Source organism: Lissotriton vulgaris, chromosome 11 (assembly GCF_964263255.1).
Source record: "Lissotriton vulgaris chromosome 11, aLisVul1.2, whole genome shotgun sequence".
NCBI classification, from domain to species: domain Eukaryota; kingdom Metazoa; phylum Chordata; class Amphibia; order Caudata; family Salamandridae; genus Lissotriton; species Lissotriton vulgaris.
The window spans coordinates 124559035-124585755 of record NC_141699.1 but is presented as its reverse complement, the minus strand read 5'-3'; the positions used below and the strand labels follow the sequence as shown (position 1 = coordinate 124585755).

The window sequence follows — 26721 nt, the reverse complement described above, 5'->3', positions numbered from 1 at the left end:
GCGGGGGCCGCTCTCCCCTCAGACTGTGAGGCCCCCACCCTGGTCGCTGCACTCACCGGGACTTGGCGAGGGGCTTCTTTTCCTCTGGGCCTTTGCTGGACGTCTCCTCTGGTGCCGCGGGCGGGGCTCCCCTCCTCTGGGACCTCGCCGGCGGCCGCGCCTCTGCCACTGCTCTCCGGGGCTCTCCTGCTTCCTGGGTGCGTGCAGGGAAGCCCGTGAGGCTAGACCAATCCCTGCGCGGCCCAGGGATGACGCAACGGTAATCCTCAAGGCTGGGGGACCAATCCCAGCGCGGGATGGAGGCGGGCACAGTCCTATGCCCGCGTGTCCTCCGGGCCGGCGGCGGTGAAGGTTTTCTCGAGGCGACAAATATGGGGCAAAGTGAGGGGTAGGCACCCTCGGGATCTAAATAATTAAACAAAGCGGCAACCCTGCCTGGTGGGCTCCGGTGACTTTCAATATGTCATCCAGCAGCACAGATGCGAGGTGGGCTCTCGCGATGCCGCAAACTAGTGGGGGAGATGCCGGGTGGGCACCGGCTTGGCACAGAGAGCGCTCCCAAGGCGCTAGGGGGAAAATCACAGCGCTTCTAAGCGCTAGTGCCAAACAAAAGCGCTCCCAGGTCCTCGAGGTGAAAGTAAAGTGCTCCCAGGCGCTTTGAGGAAAATCCAGCGCTCCCAGGAGCTTGAGGGGAACCAAAAAGACCAGCAAAAGGTCCCTCAAGAAGTGTAGCAAGGTGGAGGGGCAAGGCTGGGCCCAGGGGCCATCTCACTGGTCCCTTCAGCAGGAAGGTGGTCCTAGTGGCGGTTCCTCCTGGCACCCAGTAGAAGCAGCCCCCCTCAGTCAAGATCAGGAACAGAAAGAACAGATTGTAAGGGGACACAGCCCCTTTTTATATACAGTATGCCTTTGTCTGGCTTCAGGGTGAGGGCAAAAACCAGTCGCAGCTGGTTTGTGTGCACTCTTGATGTGCTCAGCCCCTCACATCACTCATGCTAATCTCCACACTCACCACCGGGCAGACCCATTCAGACTCCTGGAGCCAGGCTCACCAGCCAGCTCCAGCCAATCACATGCCAGCACACTCACTGCACACGCCCACCCATGTCTAGAAGTGGCACTTCCACACCAGACACATACACGCCGCATACATTATTGCGCACGCACTTTCCACTGGGACACAGTGAAAATGCGCAGAAACCAAAAATCACTGCCGCCAATTCACATTCAAAAAGCAAAAAGTTTAGGGGTGAACCTGCCAGAAGGGCCAAGTCCAACATGGGCTGAGCCGCCAGGAGGCTGCTCCTGATGGGGCTTATATTAAGACTTACATTGGAATTTACCGAGATGTAACTTGAAGAATAAATTACAACTACAAGAGCTGTCTAACAGACTTCATTGATTTCTACAAATAGCCTTCAGTTTTGTGGCTTCTCTATCCAGGAGGGTTTGTGCAGAAGGCGCCTGTTTTTGAGTCTTGAGGAAGAACAACTTTGTATCAGCAAACATTCTGGGGATGGGTGCAATAAGAGGAAAGGTGGATCCCCTGGATGTGGCCTGTATTGGCAAGCATTGGTTCTGTTGACCACCAGAGAAGAGGATGGCTAGGTCAGGGTTCCTTCATTGTCTCCATTAACGCCTTAATACATTGAGATCACCCATATGAATATTAGGATCATAATCTTATGCAGGTAAGGGCATCTCACGAACATCTGCGGCCTTTCTTGACACAATAAAAAGAAGCCATCTCAGGTGGTGCAGGACAGATCTACATCAATGCCCAGGGAAGAATCCAGACCACTACTCCTGAAGAGCCAGAGTATCATCAACATAACCTTTATTCGAAGTCACAAAGTGAATCATAAAAGCTACATAATACATCAGTAACAATGATTAAACATGACCAAAAATACAATTTAAAACAAGATACAAAATTCTTCCTTATAAAAAATAAGCGAGCTCACAGTATTAAAAAAAGAGTGTCATCACGACACAATCATGATTACTATTTACAGCTGCTTCCTATAGTTGATGACAGCCAACAAGAAACGCGACATTACAAAACAAGTACATATGTCTGGTAGCGTTAGCAAATAGATTTACGCCGGGCGACAGTGTCTGAAACCTAACTGTAATAGCAAAGGTTTTATGAGTTTCTGTCTCAACGATGAGTAGTGTTTACAGAAAAGTATGGTGTGCATGGTGTTCTGAGATAAGATATCATCACACGTGCAGTTCCCTAGGTCAGCTGACCAATTGATAACATTAGAGAAGCTAATTAAGTGATGGAAAATATCCAGCCGAAAACGGGTAAGCACAAACCTGTGGTGAGGATTATAGACATTAGCTAGGTATGGTTGCATGTAAACACTAGTCAAGATCAATTGGTTACTCCACACAGTTGGTTTACAGATTTCAGATGTGTATCTGATTTCTTCCAATAAAGAGATACATTTCAATTTTAGGGCTTTCCTCTGCATGTTGGACAAGCTCTCGGGGAGGGTAAAATATTCAGGATGGGCGAGGTTTACCAAAAAATTGTGCACATACTTGAGCTATGGAATTTTAAAAACCGTAGGGGATTTTTGGCAGTCGGCAATTATGGCTCGATTTAAAGTAGTGTGATCAAAACACCATATTTTGTGCCATAATAGCACTGGTTGAACCCTAATCAGGTCTGCTAGGTAGAGGGCACCTAGTTCAGAGTGGCACACAAATGTTGGGCTACTTTTCAGGAGTGCGAGGAGAGACCTAAGAAAGGCGTTTTCTTCAAGCTGTAATACATCAATCTTTCCATGCCCCCATAGCTCAGCCCCATACATGGCAGAGGATCTATACTTTACATTATAAATTGTCATCACTTGGATCTTTAAAGCCACACTGGCTGGCAAAACTCAGTAGGGCCATTTTTGTTTTCATAAAATGGAGTCACCTTAATTTGATAGCCCCTTCCCAATACCCTGATTGATTAAAAACCATGCCCAAATATGAAAAAGACTCTGTAAACTGAATAGTACAACCCTCAATGGAAATGTCGCGACAGCGGGTGGCCTTCTTCCCAATCTTCATGGCGAAGGTTTTACCTATATTGATTTTTAACCCCAAATTAGGCATATACTGAACAAATTCATCCACCAGACGCTGTAGGGTTAATGGGAGTGCAGGCCAATAAAACCGTATCGTCGGCATAAAATAATGCTGGAATAGGCCGTTGTCCCACCTGGGGTAGATCTGCACATTTACTTGCCAGTATGTCTCCTATGCTGTTAATGTAGAGGTTAAATAGGAAGGGGGCCATTACGCATCCCTGGCGCACCCCTCTTCCTATATAAAAGGCTCGGTACAAGTGCCATTAAGGCCATAACGTACTCTGCCTCTACCTTGGGCGTACAAATCTCTAAGGAAGTTCACAATTGTGGCATCCACGCCCAAATTGGCCATTGTTGCCTATAACTTATCGTGGGCTACCAAATCAAAATCAGAAGCTAAATCAATAAAAACTAAGAAAAAAGATTGCCACCTTTCATATGCACATACTTGCCAATTAATAAATTTAAGTTTATAGCCTGCTCTACGGTTCCCAGCCCAGCCCTGAACCAGTACTGTAGGTCTGAGAGGATATTATTTGATTCCGCCCAATCCTGTAAACGTCCCAAAAGCATGCGACCGGCAACCTTAACCAGGCAATCCAAGAGAGAAATGTGCCAGAGGATCAGAAGGAGGACAATCTACATTATCTCCCTGCTGAAAATGGCCATCAGACTTCATAGCCATATGGAAAGGCTAAAAATATTCTTACTAATGATATCTACATTATTCTAGTGAATAAAAAGGTGTCCATCCTGGACCAGTGTCTCCACACCCAGCAAGGTCTCCAAAACAAGGCTCTGTCGCTAGAACAGATAACAGCATCGAAAGTAGTGCAGAGGCTTAGAGTGTGGGCTGGAGCCAACTGCGATGCTGATGTAAATGATGGGGTGAGCCTTGGCGCCAATCCATGAGCGATTGGAGCCTATATCAGCAGCAATGTTGGTGTAGGTGATGTCAGTTGAATAGGGGCTATTAATTGGGGTGGTGCTGGAACAACCTTTATGGCACCAAGAGCAGGGAAGGTATAAGACCAATAGGTCAGCCAACTTGTCCCATAGGACCAGCTGACACAGCAAAGGGGCAGCTGCCCTCCAGCAAATGGTCCATCATGGCTCACAAGAAGCCAGATGAATCCGCTCCAAAACCAGGTACACTGGGTAGATGGGCACAGAACCCAACTGTGGAGGTAGAGTTGGAAACCACATCAGGTCTTGAACGACATGTGACGGTGCCAGCTACTTCTCCATCAACTTCAGCTCTGGCGTAGTTGGAGCTGAAGGAGTCTTACCTGTACTTGGAAGCTTGTTTACGGTCCAGGGAAGGCATGGCTTGGCAGTTCGAGCTGGACTGTTCCCATGAGGCTCATGGTCAGACTGATTTGCATATAGCCATGTCTGAACTGGGGTGGCAGAGTGGGCTAAAGAACGGTGATGGATTAAACCCAGATTTTTTGACTGGGTGTGAGTGTTTGATTGGTTCAAATGCTCCGTCCATTACCACCCCCTTTTGTACCGTGTAGTTTTGGATCAGCAAGAAGAAAAAGAAGAGTGGTTCATGTGATGACATTTTTCCTCCTTCAGGGACTTGTTTGAGGGTGATAATCTTGAGGGAGATCTGATCTGAAACTAAGAGGCCTGAAGGAACCACTGCATAAAAAGTCTTTCTCTGTTCTCTGAGCATATACTTAGCCAAGTGCTGTACCAATTTCAGCAGTGGTTCACTGTATCTACTGGAGATGCCTGGCACACTTGTTAGTCGGAGGACAATAGAGGTAGTATCAGGAATATTACTTCCCATGGAATTCCACTGAATCCATCTCCAACTCCTAGATAGTTCAATAATTATTTTAAACACTTTCTTTAAGGGATTATTGATAAACTTTTAGGAGCATAAAACCGACTCAAAGCTTTCATCTGTCCTTACCAATGCATAGAAAGAGAAAGTTTATGATATGCTCTATTCTCATTTCAATAAACCCTCCAACATCAAATCTTACATTTCTACAGGCAGGATTACCAAAACTAAAAGCTGCTCAGAGAATCCAGGAGCATTCATAAGCTGCTTTTTAATAGAGTTGGTTCGAGATTTTGATCATCCGTATTCATAATCCATCTAGCTGAGAAGGAAAAAGTGCCTACCTTTCCATTAGATAACCAAAGAGTGGATGTCTGCCATATCCTTTTCACATAACAAGAGAGGAAACACACCAAGGTACAGAAAACAATATATGAATGAGCCAGACCAAATTGCAAGCCTAACTTCATGCTGAAACACTATTGCACTACTAGAAACCATTCATAAATCAAGGGTATGTGGCCCAATATAGGTGGACTCCTTTACCAACTGAGACTACCTGCCTTCCTCAATTACTCTGATAAAATCTAATTGCAAAGTATACAGCAAATTATCCTTAGCACCAAAGTTCTTTGTAGATTACATCAAGTTCATCAACACTTTCGCCTTACCAGTTTGCGATGCAATATTAAACTGCCGAACAGGACAGGTACTAGACTGCCCAACTGTGACAATTCTTCTAATCACATTTCAGTAAGTACCAACATATATACATCTGAATGAACTCCCACTTGTATAACCCAATATCTTCACAAGAAAATCTCCAATATATAAGTTTGGCAGTAAAATACTTCAGCTGCATTCCAGAAACGGTAGGAATCTGGATTGCAGGAGTTTCAGAAAATAACTTAATTGGATTAGAGGGCAAGAACATCTTTCTAGATGTTTACAGGGCTGAAAATATTAAATTTCCAAGATCTGCAACACCTTCAATGGGATAGCGAGCTTAGCTATATGCCCATTTCCCTTCCTTTTACTGAGTCTCAAACAAATATTTGGGCAAAATAATAGCTTTTCACGTTGTCACTCTGTGAAACAGAGAACAAAACATTTCATACACAACATAACAGTCCTACTTGCCTCTAAACACATACTTGCGACAGGGGAAACAATAAGGGGCAAACAACTCTGGTTAAGTGGTGCAATACAATACTTGCTACATCAAAATTAGAAATGAAAAAAAAAATTCAGACATCCTTGCTCCACAAAGAAAAGACATGTAATGTGATGTTAGCTTACAACACGGTGCATAAAAGATTCCACAGAATGCCTAGTTGCTTTAAACTAGTAGTGATGTTTTAACATCTTCTAGTTATGTTACAAATATTTGTATCACGTTCAGCTACTCAAAGAGTGTCCCAGCGCATGGCCAGTGAGTTGAGAACCTGCCTTTGGCAAGAATAGGCCTACTAAATGGCACTGTGTGTTTTTAAACACAGAACGTCTGAATTAGATATATACAACAGAGAGATAAAAGTCAAGTTGGCTATTTGTGTATAAAGTGTAGATGAAAATATATAAAGTTTATGACTAGCAAGAATGACACCATGATCTACAAGTAGTATTTCTATATGATTTATCAAATCACTGAACTAAACATATATATAACATAAGTGTATGTATAACACTGAGCTCTGGCCTGATCTGAAAATTCACATTCAAAGGAAGGAGTATCTGATGTGTATTGCCAATCCCTGTTCACAGCAGAAGGCAGCCCTGACAGAGTCTTTTTATGCCTCAAATTGCAGTGATTGGTGTATTTTGAATATTAAATGTCACTTCACTAGCATATAGATTGTGTATGCGCCTAATCTCAGTCAAAAGGAAAAACTAGTTGAGCCCATCAGTCACAAAGAATAGGAATGTTGATTAAAGAATCGATGGAGACAACAGCTGATCTTTTTTGGAAAGAACTTTACTTTACAGGCCTTTACTTTATCCAACTAGACCAAATAGGAAAGCTACATAAAGACAAACACCAACTTTGTGTATTCATTTTAGTTAACCCTAAATCACTTTTGAACTGCAAATGAAAACTTCAACTTGCTAGGTCACAGCGTCTTCACTCGATGGCTGTTTAATACTGAAATACTACATTCCACAGCAGGTAGTTACCCTGATTTGATCAGTAACTGCCAATAAGGAATGGGAGAAAACATTTAAAATCAGTCAAAAAGACTCAATTCCAATACAATTATTTGAAACAGACAGAATTAAGGAGCTTTGAACACATCATACCTGCTCTGTTTCTCTGTGTCCAACATTCTCTGCACTTCCCGAAGTCGACATTCAAACTGGTTTTTCTCATCTTCCAAAGAACTTCTCCAAGCCTCCCACTGGCGTTCCTTTTCAAGCAGTTCATCATTTAGAGCTTCCAGGTCCAAGACTTGCTCTTCCAGCATAGTGCATGTGGTCTTCAAAGCTTCCATTGTCTGCAGAGAAATTAGTTAATCAACAGGTCTCCTTCCTAGCAATTGATCCCTAAACAAAGAATCATTCCTGGCATTATCACATGTAACTGCACATCTATCTTAAGTGGAGATTTGCTCCCTTTCAAACTCTTTCTTCTCTGAACTGCGGTCACCCACACCTGCAGTCTTGCTCATTCTGTATTCTCTTATATCTTTTTGCCCAAGCCACACACTTCAGTTGCTTGCTGCACTTTGTCACTTATGGCACACCACCAGACTCACAGAGGCACATTTAAACTGTATTACGACATTTATGATTTTGCCACATGCTATGAAACTCACATATATCAGGCAATGGCCTGAAACTGCCTCTAAAGTTTGAGATGCTGAGGCATACAAAGAAAGAAGTTTGAATAAGTTAGCAGCAGTATCCCACAAGTTGGGACGCACTCTAATGGACAAAGTAAATGTCTAACAACAAGTGTAAAAGAAGGACCCAGACAATGGTCTTGGGGTTGCTAAAGACAATGCATACATAGATCCTGGGGTTTTCAAGAGCAAGACGGAGCCTCTAGCACATTAGAAATGACCACACAAGAGAATGTTAAAGGCTTTCAGAAAATGCGTAGTTAATGTAACTTCAATATCCTCTGCAACCTTGCAGGAACAGCTCTTAAGGCTTTACAAATATATTGGGATGTCACACCACGAATAGATGCAAATGTACAAGCACCTGTTTCTGACTGGTGAGCTGCATCTCTCGTTCTGTGATTTCTCTGCGCAAATGGTCTATCTCGCTCCGCAGCTCCACCACCTCCTCTGTCGCCCCAGAAGCATCATCCAGTTGTTTGGATAAGAAGAAATTCTGATTGTTCAAATCCGAATTCTCCTCACTGAGTTGGTTCAGCTGCTCTTCTAAGTCAGTTATCACCTAAAGTGTAATTCAACACATATTAAAAGACGGCATGAAGATGTACACTACATGCAACAAAGAACAGGAACGTACAAAAGAGATTAAAAAAAAGCCTCAAATGGACTGAAAGTTACCCATCGAACAGAGCGCAATAAAGTTACAACACAATCAGCAGGAACCACTACAACAGGCAACAGGGCAATGGAAACCTGCCTACACAGTGACGGTGCTCAATAGAGACAGGTCCAATAGGTTTTACTTAAACCAAAGAAATGTTGGTTGCATTCCTACTGGATCAATCTCTCTGGTCGAGCAATCCATATTTTCTGGTGGAAATGAGTTTGGATAGACTCTTATCCTGTCGCATAGTGTGCTAAACTTTGATCAGGGTAAGTATTAACAACTAGAAGCAAACCCAGTATCAGTGAATGTTCACTCTATTTCTTCTCACATTCATAACTTAAGTAAAAATTTTGCTATTGAAAGTCTGCAAAAAGTGTGCATCATCTTCAAATTCAAATAAAAATGAGAAAACACCTTAGCTAAAAAAAAGAATGAAAAGCATAAACAAGCAAATTGCCTCAAACAGCACAGGAAAATGTCAACACAGTGGCTGTGGTTCACTAACTTTAAGGTAGAGGTGATACCAAATAAACCACCTTCCAAGCCCATCGCTTACTTGAACAGTATTCTACCGGTAATAATGTTCTCTTGCTGTATTAGTCATTCAGAGGATTAAAAAGCTTTCTCAGGGCATAATTACATAATAGAAAATACCCTTTAGTCATATTTCTTTAAGCTCCAGTTCAGGCTCACAAAGATAACCACAACCATTTCTTTATTAGTGATCTCTGGTTAACTGTTTCGTCCGAATCTGTGCTGACAGGTCAAGATGGTGGCAATGAGGTCTGATGGGACTAAAGCTCTATGATTCACAACTTAATGGATCGGAGGAAAGAATCTTCCTCTTTTGGGTAGACATGCTGGAAAGGTTTGCAGAGAGAGAAAGAATCCTGCTGAATACAAGGTGTAGAAAATCAACATAAAAGGTGTAAATTGGCCGTGGGAAAAATAGTATCATCTTAAATCACATAAGCAGCAAGAAATTCAACTATACAACTCTAAAGCCTTAATCATTCAGTTTATGTAATAGGATGCATTTATGTATCATAGAAATAGGACAAAACTGGAAGTGGCGGTGTATGCAGACAATTCAGTGGGAGACTTTTATTGTTAAAATTCCACTCACATTCGGCATTGAAATATGTTTGTGGAGTATGGTTACCATTGCATACTTAAATTCCACTAGCAAGACTAACAAGAGATGCTCTGGGCTATGATCCATTTCCAAAAATCTACAGGAGGCTGGTATGTATGGTCAATGCTTGTTCAGATAGAATCAAGCAATCTTGCAAAAGTACTCTCAGAAGAACAATTGTTACTTACCTGTAAACAGGTGGTTCTCCGGTATTGGTGTCTTTCATAGATTCACATGCTTGAATATTCCCAGTCGTCGAAGTGGGAGTCCCACAGTAAATAAAATAGCAATAAAATACTAATAACATATGTTTGTAAAAACATAACACATAAAATACACATCAGAAATAGTTGCAGATAACAAAGTCATAATTCCTGCATAGGAATACATGGCAAGAGAGAAAAAACACTTGTAAAGTCTGCAAAAAGTGTGCATCATCTTCAAATTCAAATAAAAATGAGAAACCACCTTAGCTAAAAAAAGAATTAAAAGCATAAACAATCAAATTGTCTCATACAGCACAGGAAAATGTCAACAGAGTGGCTGTGGTTCACTAACTTTAAGTTAGAGGTGATACCAAGTAAACCACCTTCCAAGCCCATCGCTTACTTGAACAGTATTCTACCGGTAATAATGTTCTCTTGCTATAATAGTCATTCAGAGGATTAAAAAGCTTTCTCAGGGCATAATTACATAATAGAAAATACCCTTTAGTCATATTTCTTTAAGCTCCAGTTCAGGCTCACAAAGATAACCACAACCATTTCTTTATTAGTGATCTCTGGTCAACTGTTTCGTCCGAATCTCTGCTGACAGGTCAAGATGGTGGCAATGAAGTCTAATGGGACTAAAGCACTGTGATTCCCAATCGAATGGATCGGAGGAAAGAATCTTCCTCTTTTGGGCAGACATGCTGGAAAGGTTTGCAAAGAGAGAATGAATCCTGCTGAATGCAAGGTGAAGAAATCAACATAAAAGGTGTAAATTGGCCGTGGGAAAAATAGTATCATCTTAAATCACATAAGCAGTGGCGGTTTGTGCGGTGTGTCATTATGTTAGTCCAAACTACAGCAAATCAGGCGCAAGCACTCTTCCAGAACCTTCTCCTCAGAGCTCAGTCCCTCAGATTTTTCGTAGCACAGGAATGACCAAAGAGTATATGAGGAGAAGCAAACCTCTGAGGGGAGGTGGGTGGGTCGCATGTAAATCTAAGAAAGACACCAATACTGGAGAACCGCCTGTTTACAGGTAAGTAACAATTGTTCTTCTCCAGCATTAGGGTGTATTTCATAGATTAACATGCTTGAATAGAATAGTGAGCAGTAGTAGCGGGTGTGATGCTCGAACCAGTAATGCAAGCGCATGTATAAAATTCAGAGACATAAGAAAGTTATGCAAGTAATCCCAACAGCCATATAAAACCATAAAGGTGGGGGGAAGACAGAGGCTCACCTTAGTTAAAAAGATTGCGAAGCACTGCCTGTCCCACTGCCCAATCAGCTTAGTTGATGGCCTCCACACAGTAGTGTTTCGTGAAAGTGTGCCTGTTGGACCACGTGGCTGCTCTGCAAATTTGATGGAGCGGTACACCAGCAAAGAGGGCAGTAGAGGATGACATCGCTCTGGTGGAATGAGCCCTCACTGTAGATTGAAGAGGCCTGCCGGCTTTCTGATGGCAGAAGACAATTGCAGAAGAAATCCAACGTGCAATAGTTGGCTTGGTAACAGGACGTCCTTTGCGCATACGCCCATAAGCAATGAACAGTTGATCGGACCTGCAAAAGGGCGCAGTCCTGTTGATGTAAAATGTAAGGCATCTCCTAATGTCCAGGGAATGTAAGCGTTGCTCTGCTGGAGATTGGGGACTGGCAAAGAAAGTTTTTAAGAAAACAGGTTCATTAATGTGAAAATCAGTAAGCACCTTAGGCAGAAACGCTGGGTTAGTGCAAAGCACCACAAAGACCGATTTGAATTGGATGAAAGGGGGCTTAATGGTGAAAGAGTGAATGTCACCCGCTCATCGTGAGGAGGTTAGAGCAAGAAGAAGGGCCACCTTCCAGGTCAGAAACTTTAAATCCGCTTTGTGGATAGGTTCGAATGGTGCCTTTATTAATTGTGCCAAAACAACATTGAGATGCCAGGTAGGAGGACGCCGCCGAATGGGCGGGAACTTCCTGAATAGTCCTTTGAAAAACTGTCGAATTACTCTGGAAGAGCAGAGCGAGGAGAAATTGCCACCAAGAAAACTCTTAAAGTGGAATGGGAAAGTCCTGACTGAGCCAGTTGTAAAAAGAACGGCAGCAGCTGAGCCGGCGTGGAATGAACAGGATGGATGTCGTGAGCTGCGCACCAGTGACAGAATCTCTTCCACTTGAGCTTGTAAGTCTTAACTGTAGACGGAGATCTTGCTAGAGCAAGAATGTGTCTGAATTCTGGGGAAATACTCAAATGGGCAAATTCAAGGTGCTCAGGTTCCATGCCGATAATTTCAGAGGAGGGGTCCGGATGACAAATTTGACCCTTGTCCATCGTGAGAAGGTCCGTTCGAGGATTAAAGAGGATGAGCTCGCACTGTGAGAGGAGAAGCAGCTCAGAGAACCACGCTTGTCGAGGCCATCTGGGAGCGATCAGGAGAATGTGGCAAGGCTGTCTCCGCATTTTCCACAATACACGAGGCACCAGCGGAATCGGAGGAAAGGGGTAGGCGAATAGATTGCACCAGTTCATCAAAAGGGCATTACCGCACAATCCGTGGTGGCGATGCCCACTTGCGTAAGATGGGCATTTCTGGTTTTTCGAGGTTGCAAAGAGATCCAAGGGCGGACGACCCCACAGTCGAAAAACTGAGTCGAGCGTTGGCTGATGTAATTCCCACTCCAGGGTTGAAGACGCAGACCTGCTGAGGGAATCCGCAAGGAGGTTGGAGATGCCTGGTAGGTGAACTGCAGTCAGGGTAATTTGGTGACTGAGTGCCCAATTCCAGATCGTCTGAGCTAGTTGAGACAGGAGAGGAGATTTGGTTCCGCCCTGCTTGTTGACATAGTGCATGCTGGTCGTATTGTCCGTTTGGATAAGCACCGATTCTCCCTGGATCAGACGATGGAATGATTTGAGTGCCAGAAAAATGGTAATCAATTCCAGCCTGTTGATGTGCCAAGAGCGCTGAGACAGAGTCCACTTGGCCTCTATAGACAGCCCTTAAAGGTGCGCGCCCCATCTGTCCAAGGAGGCGCCCGTGGTCAGAACGAGTGCTGGAGCGGTGGAGAGGAACAAAGTCCCTGCTGCAATGTTGGACGGTTGTGCCCACCACTTGAGAGCCGCCTTCATGCGAGCGGTTACACAGATCAGGTCGTTGAAAGAGCTGGTGACCGGACGCCACTGTCTGTCCAATTCCTCTTGGACGGGGCGAGTCTATAGCCTGCAATTTGGGATCAGAGAGATGCATGATGACGCCATCCCCAGAAATGACTTCAAGATCCGGACTGAAACGGACTGTTTTGAACAAATAAGAGCCACCAGGCGGAGAATCTTCAGCTGACGCTCGTGAGACACGAATGCTTTGGCTAGTGACGTATCCAGAGTGGCACCTAGAAAGTTTCTGCAGGGAGCTGGGTCGACCTGTGACTTCTCGGCTTTGATGGAAAGACCGAGGGAGCGAAAGACATTCTGACAGAGTTGAGTATCCCGAGACAGCTGGCTGCAAGATTGTGATTTTATGAGGCAATCGTCCAGGTATGGAAAAATTTGGACGCCCTGCAGACGCAGGTAAGCCATCACTGGAGCCAAAACGTTTGTGAGGACACAAGGGGCGGAGCGTAGGCCGAAAGGCAACACCCTGAACTGAAAGTCTCTCCGTCCCACCCGGAAGCGCAAGTATTTCCAATGCCGTGGAAGAATTGGCACATGAAAATAGGCGACCTGGAGGTCAATGGTGGTCATGAAGTCGTCCTTGGAGAGAAGACGCAAGATCTTCACGAGCGTTAGCATGCGGAAGGATTGGCACTTGAGATACTTGTTCAGTACTCGTAAATCCGGGATCGGACACCAATCTCCTGTCTTCTTGAGGATTAGGAAAAAACGGGAATAGAATCCCATTCCCTTTTGAGACTTGGGAATCACTTTGATGGCACCTTTTTGGATCATAATAAGAATTTGTTTGAAAAGTTCTTTGAGGTGGGCTGGAGGTGGGCCAGATGGAGGAGTGTGAGGAGGAAATTTGACGAACTCCAGAGCATGGCCCTTTGCTAGAATGTCCAGTACCCAACGGTCCCAGGTGATTAAGGACCATTGAGAAGAGAACAGGGAGATTCGTCCCCCAACTTTGTGTGGTGAAAGCAAGTCATTGTCTCTTGGAAGCGGAACCTCTATAGGAAGACTTCCCTCGATAGGATTTAGAAGATTGCTGACGGGAGGACTGTTGTGGCTGGGCAGAATATCGCTGATTTCCTTGATTGTAGGAGCGGTATTGAGTGGATCCACTACGAAAACTAGAGGAGGTGCTGCGTCCGCGCGGACCACGAATGGGCTGCTTACGTAACTGCAAAGTGCCTAAGGAACGAGCGGTGTCGGTGTCCTTTTTTATCATTTGCAGTGCCTCGTCAACGTGTGCGCCAAAGAGGGACTCGCCGTCATACGGCATATCCAGGATTTTCGCCTGAACCTCCTGGTGAAAAGAGGTCGAACGGAGCCAACCCTGACGTCGTAAGACAGCTGCTCCTGCGAGCTGGCGGAAGCTAGTGCAAGCGATCTCTACAGCGCAGTCAATGATTTCTTCAGACGCTCTCTCTCCCTCTTGAAGGATCTTTAAAGCTTCTGCTTTGGAGGACTCCGGGATGAGGGCCACAAAGGCAGACATGTCAGACCACATCCGACGGTCGTAGCGCCCCAATATGGCTAAGGAATTTGCCGCCCTCACTGTAGTAGAGGCCATTGTAGAGAATTTACGCCCAATGGCGTCAAGGCGACGACCTTCCCGATCAGGAGGAGCCGTAATGGGAGAAGTTGGGTTCCTGGAGCGGCGCTGAGCAGCCTGGGTTACCACAGAATCAGGTTTAGGCTGCGCAATCAGGCAAGCTGCTGAACCATGTGGTGCCTTGTACTTCTTCTCTAAGCGAGGCAGTTGTGCCGGGATGGAATTCGGCGTTTTAATCAATTTTACCCCCTCATTCCAGATGATAGGAACCGTATGCACCTGCTTAAAAGGTTGACTTTTGAAGTCGTATAGAAAACAGTCCTCATCTCTTTGGACCCTAGGCAGCTTAAAGCGTTGAGCCGCTCTGTCCATAAGCTGGTGGAAGCTTGCAATGTCCACAGGAGGGGAATCCCCTGGCGTCACGGGAGGCAGGGGTAGGGTCTGTATCTGGTAATCGTCCCATTCGGGCATATTACCATCATCATCGTCATCATCCCGAACTTCACCATCGTCTCGCTCTGGACAAACATCTTCATCATCCTCCTCATCAGGATACACTGTAGTGTGTATCCGAACAGAAGTTTGAACTTGAGGAGATGGCGCTGCTGGTTGTGGCAGTGGTGCAGCAGCAGGAGCCGTAGAAGGCGCAGGTGCATTTGGCCCCGGGGAACCCTGGTGAGATGGCAGGAAACACCTATTGTAATCATCCAACATGGATGTATGTATTTATTTTTGCGCACATATCACCATTCGGTCTCATAGCGCTGACCGAGGGTTTGGGAGAAGCAGAAAAAAGGGGTATTACGCCGGTGCCTTAAATAGTAGTGTTTTGAGTTCTCTCCGGAAGATTGTATGATTCTGGTTAGATCTTAAGGGCATAGGCAGGGAGTTCCATGCCATAGGGCCAACCTTTGAGAAGCTCCTATCTCCATTTCTAACAGTTCGAACTCTTGGTATTTTTAGGAGATTTTTGTTTGAAGAGCGCAGTGTTCATTCCGGGCAGTATCCCTGAAGTTTGATATTTGGGGCCCTGTCCATATATTGATTTGTGCACTAAGCAGCAGATCTTGAACCTTATGCGTTTTCTGACTGGAAGCCAGTGCAATTTCTTCAGGCATGGGGCAGAAGGAGTGCATGGGGGCAGGTCGAGAGTCAGTCTGGCTGCTGCATTTTGGAGTGTCTGCAGTTTAGTTAGTATACCTTCATTCGCATCTGCCAAAAGTGGATTGCCATAATCAAGGCGGCTGGTGATTAGGCCTTGTATCAGTGGTTTACGGTAAGGCAGGGGTAGCCATTTGAATATTTTCCTTAGGCTTCTCATAAGGCCTATGCAGGTATGGACTACTTTGTCTATGTTGGGTGCCATGGTCAGCTTGTCGTCTAGGGTGATGCCCAAGTTCCGAACGGTGCTTTTCGGGGATGGGCAAGGTCCGAGTTCCTGTGACCAGATTGATTTAGCAGCGCCGAAAAGCATTATTTCGGTTTTGCCTGCATTCAACATCAGGAAATTATTGGTCATCCAGGCCTTTATTTCTAACATGTAGTTCCTGAATCTCACTCTTGTCTCTGATGGGTCAGGGCCAAGGGTTATGAGGATTTGAGTGTCGTCGGCGTACGACACTGTGTCGAAGCCGAAGTCCCTGATTATTTTGGCCAATGGTGATACGTAAATATTAAATAGAGTCGGGCTCAGAATTGAGCCCTGGGGCACTCCCTTATCGTTATCGATCGCCATTGATAAAAGAGGCCCTGATTTGACCCTGGAGCTTCGCCCCGCAAGATAGCTTTCGATCCAACCAAGGGCTTGGCCTTCGACACCTATCCCCGCCAGTCGCTTTAATAGGACTCTGTGGGATATGGTGTCGAAGGCCGCCGAGAGGTCTAGCAGGATGAGGATAGCCGACTTTTTGGAGTCCAGCGTCAGCCGAACGTTGTCCACCACCTCTATCAGTGCAGTCTCTGTGCTGTGAGAAGCTCTGAATCCTGACTGCGAGGAGTCCAGGAGCGTATGTCCTTCCAGGTATTTGGCTAGCTTCGAGTTGATAATGAATTCCATCGTATTATCGAAAAGTGGTAACAGAGATATGGGGCGGTAATTTATCGGTTGCTTAGGGTCTGCGTTATTTTTCTTCAGGATTGGTCTCACAATGGCTTCTTTCCAGGGAGTGGGGAAGGTGGCGAATGTCAGGGACGCATTAAAAATAGATGTTAGTATGGGAACCAGGGCGGGTGCTAGTTTTGCTAAGATCTGGGCAGACGCTGGGTCTTTAGGAGATCCAGATTTCGCTTTTTTTTTAGCTTATCAGCTACCTCGTCCTCAGAAATTGTTCCAAAGTCAGATAGGTTCTGCTTTATGGGGTTTGTGGTAGAGAGGTCTGCGTGGCATACTTCACTTGTTGTGCCTGTTTCTGTGGGGAATGATTCATGAATTATATTTATTTTATCTTTGAAATAGATACCTAATTTGTCGGCCCAGTCCTGAGACTCCTGTGCGACCTTTTGGCAGGCAAGGGGGTTAGAGAACTCTTTTACGATAGAATAGAGTTCTTTCTGTGAATTTCCTGCTGCTTTATTTTTTTTCCCGAGATAGGTTTTCTTAGCAGTGGCTATTTTGCTCATGTATTCTTTATGTGCAATTTTGTATTGTAATTGGTCATCAATGTTTTTTGTTCTGCGCCATAGTCGTTCCGCTTTCCTCGTAGATTGTTTAGTGGTTTTCAACTCATCAGTGAACCAGGGCAATTTCATTTTCAGGCAGTTTATTTGGAGTTTAGGGGCTATAAGGTCTAGAGTCTTACTGATTGGGGAGTCAAAGTCTAGTACCGATTTAGTCTAGTACCGATTTGTCCAGCTCAATGTCCTCGCTTACTCTCGGGGGTGCAAAGGTTTTGGTGAACGCTTCTAGGTTAATCTTTTTCCATGGGCGGCTCATCTTTGTTTCCTTGGGGTGTTCAGGAGCGGGCTCATTGGTTTTGATGGTGAATTTAATTATTACGTGGTCTGACCATAGGACGGGAATTAGTTCATTTATATGTGTTTCTTGGGAGTTGGTGCATACAATGTCTAGCGTGTGACCCGCTTTGTGTGTGGGGTCGGTTTCGAGTAGTCTTAGGTCCAGGGACTCAATACTGTTCATTAGTTCCACCGTATAAGGGTTCTCGTGTTTTTCCATGTGGTGGTTGAGATCGCCTAACAGGAAGTTTTTACAGGCCAATATGTGGGGTGCTAAGATGTTAACTAGCTGGGTGGCAAAATTGGCTCTGGTATCTGGGGGTCGGTAGATCAAGGCTCCTTTCCATGACTCCTTCCTATTGAAAGCAAGAGAGAAGATTAAAAACTCTCCCCAGGTGACTAGATGTGTGGCAATGATGTTAATTTCAATCTCCGTTTTGTATATTATTGCAGTCCCTCCCCCTCGTTTCAAGGTTCTGTCTAGTCTGGCTATTTTGTAATCAGAGGGCAAAGCTGCAGCTATGTCCGGGGCAGATGTTTCTAATAGCCAGGTCTCGGTTATAAAGAAAAGATCCGGGGCTTCTTGATCAAGTATGTCCCAGATCTCTAGTGCGTGCTTAGGGAGCGACCGCACATTTCCATATAGGCATGTTAGCAGTTTGCGTGGTGGAGGAGGACTGGGTTTGGTAGGAGGGTCTACGTTTACTGGCTGGATCGAGTTAAGAGACAGGAGCTCTGTGCGAGTGTAAGTAATCATTTTAAATGTTATATTATTTTTACCTTTTAGTTGTCGAAGGATTAACAGGGGGGTCAAGAAAGAATTGGCCTGTCGCCGGCCTGGCGAGGACAGGCAGGGCTTGACTTTGGCGCAACTTAGGCGTGCTGCCTGCGCGTCGCTGCGCGAATCCGCCCTGCGCACTCCGCTGTATGCAGGAGTGGGCGGGGCCGCCTTCCGGAGAATCTAGAGCGCTGACTGGTGTGGGCTACCGGAAGCGCTGTTGTAGGAGGAAGGACCCCGCCGTGCTAGCGGCACAAGCCGTGACGGATCGGGTGTCCAGCAGGTAATCAGGGGCACAGATTCAGTTAAGCACAATACTTATTTCAATCGTTGTCAAATGCTTACAAAGGATGCCTTATTTAAAACACAAATATTTACAACAAGGGGTGGTGAGGGACAGAGTCTCTGAATTAAGCAGAAAGCTCTCACCCAGTCAAGAGATCAGGGCTAGATCCAACACCGTTTTTTAGCTCACTGCACCATCCCAGTTTCAGAACCTGGCTGTATGCAAATTAGTCTGTTCCTGTCCCAGTGCATGATGGGAACAGGGCAAACCAAACTACAAAAGCCAATTCTTACACTGGGAAGGAAACAAGCTCCCGGGGACCGGTTTCTGGCATTTGTTTAAAACACGGCGCAGCACAGTTAAAAATCAAGGTCAGTCTTGTTCTTCGTTACCAGTTCAATTTTAAAGTGCTCAGGTTCTCACGTGCAAAATGCTGGCTTGTAAGTTTCAATTTTACAATTCATACAAGTTTAAAAGCAATTTTACAATTCATACAAGTTTAAAAGCGGGTGAAGCAAGAGCTGCCTTTCAGTCAAGCAATCTCTGTCATCTGTCATGTGCTGATGATTGGAGATGAGAGACAGCGGCAGTGTCGCTGTAGGAACTTGAATGGAATGGTCTTCTTCCTGAAAATACTGATCTTCATGGTCATCTCAATCGTCCTGGCATTTAATAACCAATTCAGACGGGTTTCGTGCCACTTGAAAATAATCATCTACATCCTCCTCAGAACCAGAGTCCTGTTCCGAACCTGTGGCAAACAAGGGAGATGGAGGTTGTGTGTCACTTGGAATGGAGATCTGGTCCACAGGGACTTGTCGGCGCTGGTGCAAATGGGTCAACGTTAGAAGAAGCAGACCCTAACGAAGGAAGCCACACCAGTGGCATTGAAGCAAAAGAGGATGATATCGTCGTCGTTGAAACAGACTCAGAGGACGGTATAGGCGTTGATGGAGCCGTCGTCGACGTAGCTGAAGCCGACGGAGCTGCCGTCGATGGGTCTGTCGTCGACACACTCGTCGACAGAATGGACGACGAGGAGGACCTCTTAACTACCTTCGTCGACGAAGATCTTAATGTCGACGAGAGAGTCTTCTGCGACGACGAGGCGATTGGTATCATCGACAAGACCGTTTTAAAGCTGAGGCATACCTTCGTCGGCATGAATGATGTCGACGTTGCCGTCGTCGACGAGCCAGAAGCAGAAGTCGTCGTCGACGAGCCGGAGACGGCAGATTTCGTCGGAAAGAATGATCGTCGACGCTACCGTCGACGATTTCACATGTTTTTTGGTAGAAACATTATGTGAAGTAGCCGAAGACGCCTGAGAGTCAGATCTCGTGGGCGTAGGCATAGCAGGAAGAGGTGAAAACACCACAGGAGCCTCGAAGGCAATTCCTGTACACTGCTACGTTTTGAGGCAGCTTTTGACTTTCCTGACACCAGGCTTTCTGCGTCAGAAAGAGCTGAATCTTTGTCCTTTAACCTTTGTAACCAGAGGAGGAGATGACATTCCCTATCTTTAAGGGTCTTAGTGGAAAAGGTCCTACCTCATGGTCCGGATAAAGACAGTAGATACACTTCTTGTGGGGATCTTCAGAGTAGAGCAGCAACTTCCCGCAAGAAGAATAAGGTCTATATAAAGACTTCTTTCTTGAAGACATAGTAGAATTCACTTGAAATAAGTAGTAGTAGAAAAAACTGAGCAGAGCTCAGGGAGTCTCCCTTCACACAACGTGCGGTAGAAAATCTGAGGGACTGAGCTTTGAGAAGGTTCTGGAGGGGTGCTTGTGCCTGATTGGCTGTAGTTTGAACTAAAATAATGACAAGGATATGTTACAAGTGTTTTTTCTCTCTTGCCATGTATTCCTATGAAGGAATTATAACTTGGTATTTGCAACTATTTCTAGTGTATATTTTATGTGTTATGTTTTTACAAACATATGTTATTAGTATTTATTGCTATTTTAATTGCCGTGGGACTCCAACTTCGACGACGGGGAATATTCAAGCATGTGAATCTATGAAAGACACCCTAATACTGGAGAAACTCCTTTCCCACGAAGTGTGAGACAGAGATCCCCCTGGTTCAGATGGGATCCCGTGAGAGCATGCAGTAAACTTGACCAATGAGTTACTGAGCTAGCATGGTTGACTGTATGAAAGATAAAACATTGAAGAAACCGATTGGGAAAGGCCAGTAAAACGAGAGCGGAACAAAAGGCCTGTTATATAAGTGACACCTGGAGCAGAAAATCAGACCTCTCACCTCAATAAGAGGGGAACTGGGTCTAACAAGCTGCTCTAATTTTTTTCAATCTAGTCAGTCAGTCTACATCAATGCAAGAGGTCCTCAGCTAAAGAATCCATAGCAATCACAACCTATCATTTTGCATGCATGAAATTCAGGGGTAAATATTCAATCTGCATTTGTTGTGGTTTTTCTAGTAAGTACTCCTAATTACTACAGATTCATCATATTTCAAAATATCACTAGGTATCACATTAAATCCAGAAATGTTTGGGTGCACTAGGTGGCACCCTTAGACTCCAGTCACTGAGTCATATTTCTATGTAAAGCAAGGGCTCCAAAGAGAAGCCACCAGCGACCATTGAAATCCATTCTGCCTCGGTTTGTGCTTTTTCTGCACACATTTGCTGAAAAAGACACAGTTTGCCAAAGCACAATATAGAGACAAATCCTCAATCACCTACTCAAAGAGAGGTGTACTTAGAGTGATGATGCATCTTTTAAAATACAGAGCATCAATCATAAAAAGTGTTACTACAGGTAGGTTGTTCTTATAAGAGATGCTGCCTCTTCCTCCTCTCTTAATTTAGTCCTTTAGCAGCAGGATCCTAAGAAGATTAGCACTTAAAACTTCCACACAAGACAAAATGGAGGTACAATTTGTAAGACAAACTGGAAAACTGTGCACATAAAACACACTAAATATCAAAATCCCAGGGCGCGCTAGGTGGCACCGGACCAAGATGGCTGCACCCGAGTGAAGCTCTCGCCTGGCCGAGCTCCAATGTATCCTTTAATGCCATCCTGACCTGAGTAGGCACACCATCTCTTTCACGCCCTGAAACGCCTTACCGAGGGGCACACGCCGATACCTGCATCTCCTGTGGGACACGTCGGATGACGGAGTAATCTGCCCCGTCTCCCGCGAGCGGCTCCCGTTGCTGCCCCGAGGTGCCTCTACGCCTGGGGAGCCCGCTAGGAGAGGCCGGGGATCTGAGGCCTGGACGGAGTTTCCCGCGTCCCCTACGGCTGTGGCGCTCAAGTTCTCCTGCGGCTGCAAAGCCCATCGAAGCAGCCCAACGAAGAGGTGAGAGGCCCCTTGCCAACACCGCACAGACGACCAGTCACTCCTTGGCCCGGGTGGCCGCCCCCACCCGTCCCCCCCCCTCCCGTGGGGCCCTGCCCGCGCGGCCCTCCTTCTCATTCCGGGGCTCACTTGAGACATCGACCCAGGCCCGCCGCTAGGCCCTGCATCGAGGCTGCCGCCCCTGTTTGGCCCCCACCACCCAGCACACATCGCTACCCCAGAGCCCCACACTGACGCCGCCTTTGGTGCCCCACGGAGGGACAGACACGGGGTCACTGAAACAAGGCCGCCCGGCTCACCACGTGGCATAACGCCCGGACCATCAACGTGGGCCCGTGACGATCCTCGTTGTCTTATGCTGATACCTGCCGCAAGTCGCCTGTACTCCCAGAGTCGCCGCAGCCCATGACCGGCGACAGTGCCCCCATTGCGACTCCTGCCACGTGTGCCCAACGAAGAGGTGAGAGGCCCCTTGCCAACACGGCACAGACGACCGGTCACTCCTCGGCCCGGGTGCCGCCCCCCCCGTGGGGCCCTGCCCGCGCGGCCCTCCTTCTCATTCCGGGGCTCACTGGGAGACATCGACCCAGGCCCGCCGCTAGGCCCTGCATCGAGGCTGCCGCCCCTGTTTGGCCCCCACCACCCAGCACACATCGCTACCCCAGAGCCCCACATTGACGCCGCCTTTGGTGCCCCACGGAGGGACAGACACGGGGTCACTAAAACAAGGCCGCCCCGGCTCACCACGTGGCATAACGCCCGGACCATCAACGGGCCCGTGACGATCCTCGCTGTCTTATGCTGATACCTGCCGCAAGTCGCCTGTACTCCCAGAGTCGCCGCAGCCCATGACCGGCGACAGTGCCCCCATTGCGACTCCTGCCACGTGTGCCGCCACCCTGGGGATATCCTGCACCACCTTCGCGGCCATATTGGTGTAAGGCCGGAGCGCTATCGCATTGCCCCTGTGGAGATTGAGGTGACGCGGTGCGCGGACTGACCTCCACGGTGCCTCACCACGACCTATCCTCCTTGCCTCGTTTTTTCCATTGGGCTGTGGAACCCCAGTCGTGCGCCACTGCCTGCGCCGCCAGCGCTTGTTCAACGCCTGTAATACTGGCGCCACCGCTTATATCTGAAGCGCTGCGGTCAGAAGCCCTCAACAGCGGCCCTCTCCCACCCGCACAGTGTTGGCAGTGCACTATCCGAATCTGCGGACCTCTTTGTAACCCCCTGAGAACCTGCGCCACTATCCTCGTGTGGCCCTGGACGGTGGCCCACCCTGGTTCAGCCATATGGTACGAGTCCACCAAACGTGCTTAAGTCACTCCAGAGGCTCGATAATTCAATCTTACGTCCCAAACTATACTGCGGGGACCTGAACAACCAATTACTTGATACCTGGGTCGCCGAGTGGGCTGCACACAACCTCCTCCCCTCCACCAGGCCCGCAGTCCCCCTCGGACTACGACTACCACGGATCTGGCGGACCCTACGGACGCGACATCGTGGACGCCGAGACGCGTCATAGGCCGTGGCGACGCCAAACAGTCCAAAATACCGTTCGAGACCAGGAAGACTCCCAGAACGATGCCGGGACCGGAGGGGAGCCCTACCACGTCGGTCCCCCCAGAGGAGGACTGGAAGACCCTACTTCTAGGCATGAAACAAAGCCTCTCGACAATCGACTCCAAGATGGACACCATGAATGCCTGCATGGATGGCGTCGTTGCGAAACTGGACCAACAGGATACCCGTATCAAGGAGACTGAGGACAGGACCTCCGAACTGGAAGATGGGACCACCTCTACCAACCGTCAAGTTACGCAAATGGACAGGCTCCTCAAGATAATTGCAGAAAAGAATGAGGATTTGGAAGCTAGGTCCCGCCGGAATAACGTCCGCATTTTGGGCCTGGCGGAATCTACAAACACGGGGAAAATTGAGCTCTTTGTGGAGAACCTGGTGATTGAACTGTTTGGGAAAGAATCCTTCTCCCCACACCTCATTGTGGAGAGAGCCCATAGATCCCTTGCCGCTCGCCCTCCTCCAGGGGCAACACCAAGGCCCATCATTGCACGCTTTCTAAACTACAGAGACCGCGACGCGGTACTACGACGTGCGCGAGAGATTGGCACGGTTGGCTACGGCAACACAACATTATCCTTTTTCCCAGATTTTACCCCTTCAGGACAGGAGGCCAGGCGTAAATTTGTGGCGGTCAAAAAGAAGTTACAAGCCCAGGAGATCCCATATGCCATGCTTTACCCTGCAAAACTAAAGGTCTCTTACCAAGGCCAACATCACTTCTTCGCAAATCCACAACAAGTGGAGGACTTCCTCAAACAGCATAAGAGAGACCGGGCTGAGGGGGATGCGGATGGATGCCGCTCCATATCGCGCTCACCGATGGAACAGCAAGACTGAAAATGGCGCGGAAATTGACTGGTTACATATAACCCTTATCACTGATCATGATCGGCCATGAGGCACTGTGTCTCCGGTGAGGTACTTTTTACTGACTTACTATTCACTGGTCTAAGTAACATTTTGTGCTCGGCCACCCACCTCCATCCCATGATAGATGACCGGGTTGCTCCCAGGTATCTTATGGGTGTGAGTAAGGAGGTGTAGGGCAAGTCGGGCGCCCCTAGATACGGTTCCCCAACGGGCGAGCCCCTTTGCAACCTCTCCCTCCATAGGGTAGGGGCAAATGTAGCATGTTGTTTTGTTTTCCTTTGGCTTTGGGTAGTTGGAATGTACGCGGGCTTAACAACCTGAGGGAAAAAAAGGCAGATTTTAGGATACCTAGACAGACAGGGAGTGTCCATTGCCATGCTCCAAGAAACACACTTAATGTCAGGCAACCCCCCTTTGTTCGCATCTCGCTGGGCCTCATGTAGAGTGTTTTCATCTGATTCGAATTACTCTAGGGGTGTGACGGTCTTGGTCAGGCGGGGGGTGCATTTTATACCAGCAGGGATTGAAGCTGATGCGAGTGGCAGATATTGCATGGTGTGGGGCAGACTTCACTCACATACAGTCCTCTTTGCAAGCTACTACAGACACAAAACGGACGATCCGACTGCACTCCTTACACTCTGGGGCAAAATTCAATCATTGGGTATTGCTCATATCATTCTGGGAGGTGACTTTAATACCGCACTTCAGCCAAGCAGTGATAGATCTCACCCACAGGCAACACACTATACGCACACTCAGTGCACCTTATTAGACATTGTGGAAGAACACCATTTGATTGACGCTTGGAGGCATGCACATCCCTCGCTCTAACAGGGCACACACTTCTCTGCAATACACTTCACCTGGGCACGGCTTGACTATGTATTTTTGACGGCAGGCCTTGCTCCTTGGCTGGTCAAGGCCTCACACCTTGCCCGTACCTTCTCCGATCACTCAACAGTACTCCTGTCATTACGCATCCCTCTAGATGTTTCCCCCTATTTAAGCTGGCGTCTCAACCCTGCACACCTTACAGATTCGGCCTTTAGGGCGGAACTAGAACATGACATAAAATACTTTTTTGAACGTAACATATCGTCAGTATCCAGCCTCACAACAGTCTGAGAGGCCCTTAAGGTCACTGTGAGGGGGTGGTGCATAGTTAAGGGGGAGGAGTCCTCAAATCCCTACGGGACGAACTGCGCAAGCTGGAACTAGAGCTGCGTCAATTGGAACATGATATTGACCACACCACACGCGGCCACGTAATCAAGGCCCAACTTCGTGAAAACTGAATGAGTATGCTGAGGTGGCAGAGAAAGAATGTAGGTTCCTAGGGAAAACACACACTGCTCGTAGATATGGTGAGGGTGACAGGCTGGGCAGGGAAAGTCCACTGCTAATCCCCCTCGGTATCACAACTATATTGCCACCCTGCTAGATGAACAGAATGTGCCAGAGAGGGACCTTCGAGAACAACTCCGGGTCCTTACTGACCACTACACTATGCTTAACACTTCCCAGAGAACCACCCCGATCAATTTAAATACTTACCTCCACGACACTGCACTCGCGTGGCTAGGCCCGTCCCAACAGAAATTCCTCCATCACGAACTCGAATTAGAGGAAATAACTGATGCCATCATGTCCATGAAATCGAGCCAATCGCCGGGATCGGATGGGCTGCTGATTGATTTTTACAAGGCCTATATCCATATTCTGGCCCCGATCTTGCAACAAGTGTATTACGCGGCTCTTGAGGAGGGCACTCTGCCGACTACTATGCACGAAGCCCTTAGAACGTCCCTGCTAAAGCTGGGCAAACCACCGGAGCTTTGCGATTCATACAGACCCCTGTCCCTATTGAATACAGACATTAAAGTATTGGCAAAAGTACTTGCGTCGCGCCTCAACCTACTGATGGAACGACTGGTACTGCCGGACCAGGCTGGATTTGTCCCAAACCGCGCGACTTCCCACAATCTGCGCACACTCTAGGCGGTGCTACAAGACATAAATCCCAAATGTGAGGCGGCCGCCATTTTTCTCGATGCCACGAAGGCATTCGATTCACTAGAATGGGACTACCTTCTGGCATTATTAGAACGGATGGGCTTTCAGTTTAGCTTCCTCGATTGGATCCGATTATTGTATCGCCGACCCCAGGCATCGGTAGTGCTAAACAGCTCCCATTCGGCCCCCTTAAGATCCACAGGGGCACCCGGCAGGGATGTCAGTTATCCCCGGTTCTATTCGCAATTGCTATCGAACCCTTAGCGGCCAAACTACGTCAGCATCACAATCATCGCTCTCTTATATATCCGGAGAGGCAATTACTTATTGCCTTATATGCCGATGACATGACCCTTTGTGTACACAAGCCCCAGGAGAATCTGAACCCACTCTTGCGCGAGATCACCAGATTTGGGGGTATCAGGGGGATACAAATAAATTGGTTGAAATCAG

General features: G+C 47.1%; 1 protein-coding gene across 1 annotated transcript in view; it reads right to left on the bottom strand.

Moving 5' to 3' along the window:
* CIT (citron rho-interacting serine/threonine kinase) overlaps nucleotides 1-26721 on the bottom strand; it is a 1473679-nt gene that overhangs the window by 701185 nt on the left and 745773 nt on the right. Inside the window, exons 25-26 of the mRNA XM_086942878.1 lie at nucleotides 8089-8286; nucleotides 7183-7376 (exon numbers count right to left, since the gene is read on the bottom strand). Coding sequence (XP_086799004.1) covers nucleotides 7183-7376; nucleotides 8089-8286 — 392 coding nt within the window. The remainder of the gene's footprint in view (nucleotides 1-7182; nucleotides 7377-8088; nucleotides 8287-26721) is intronic.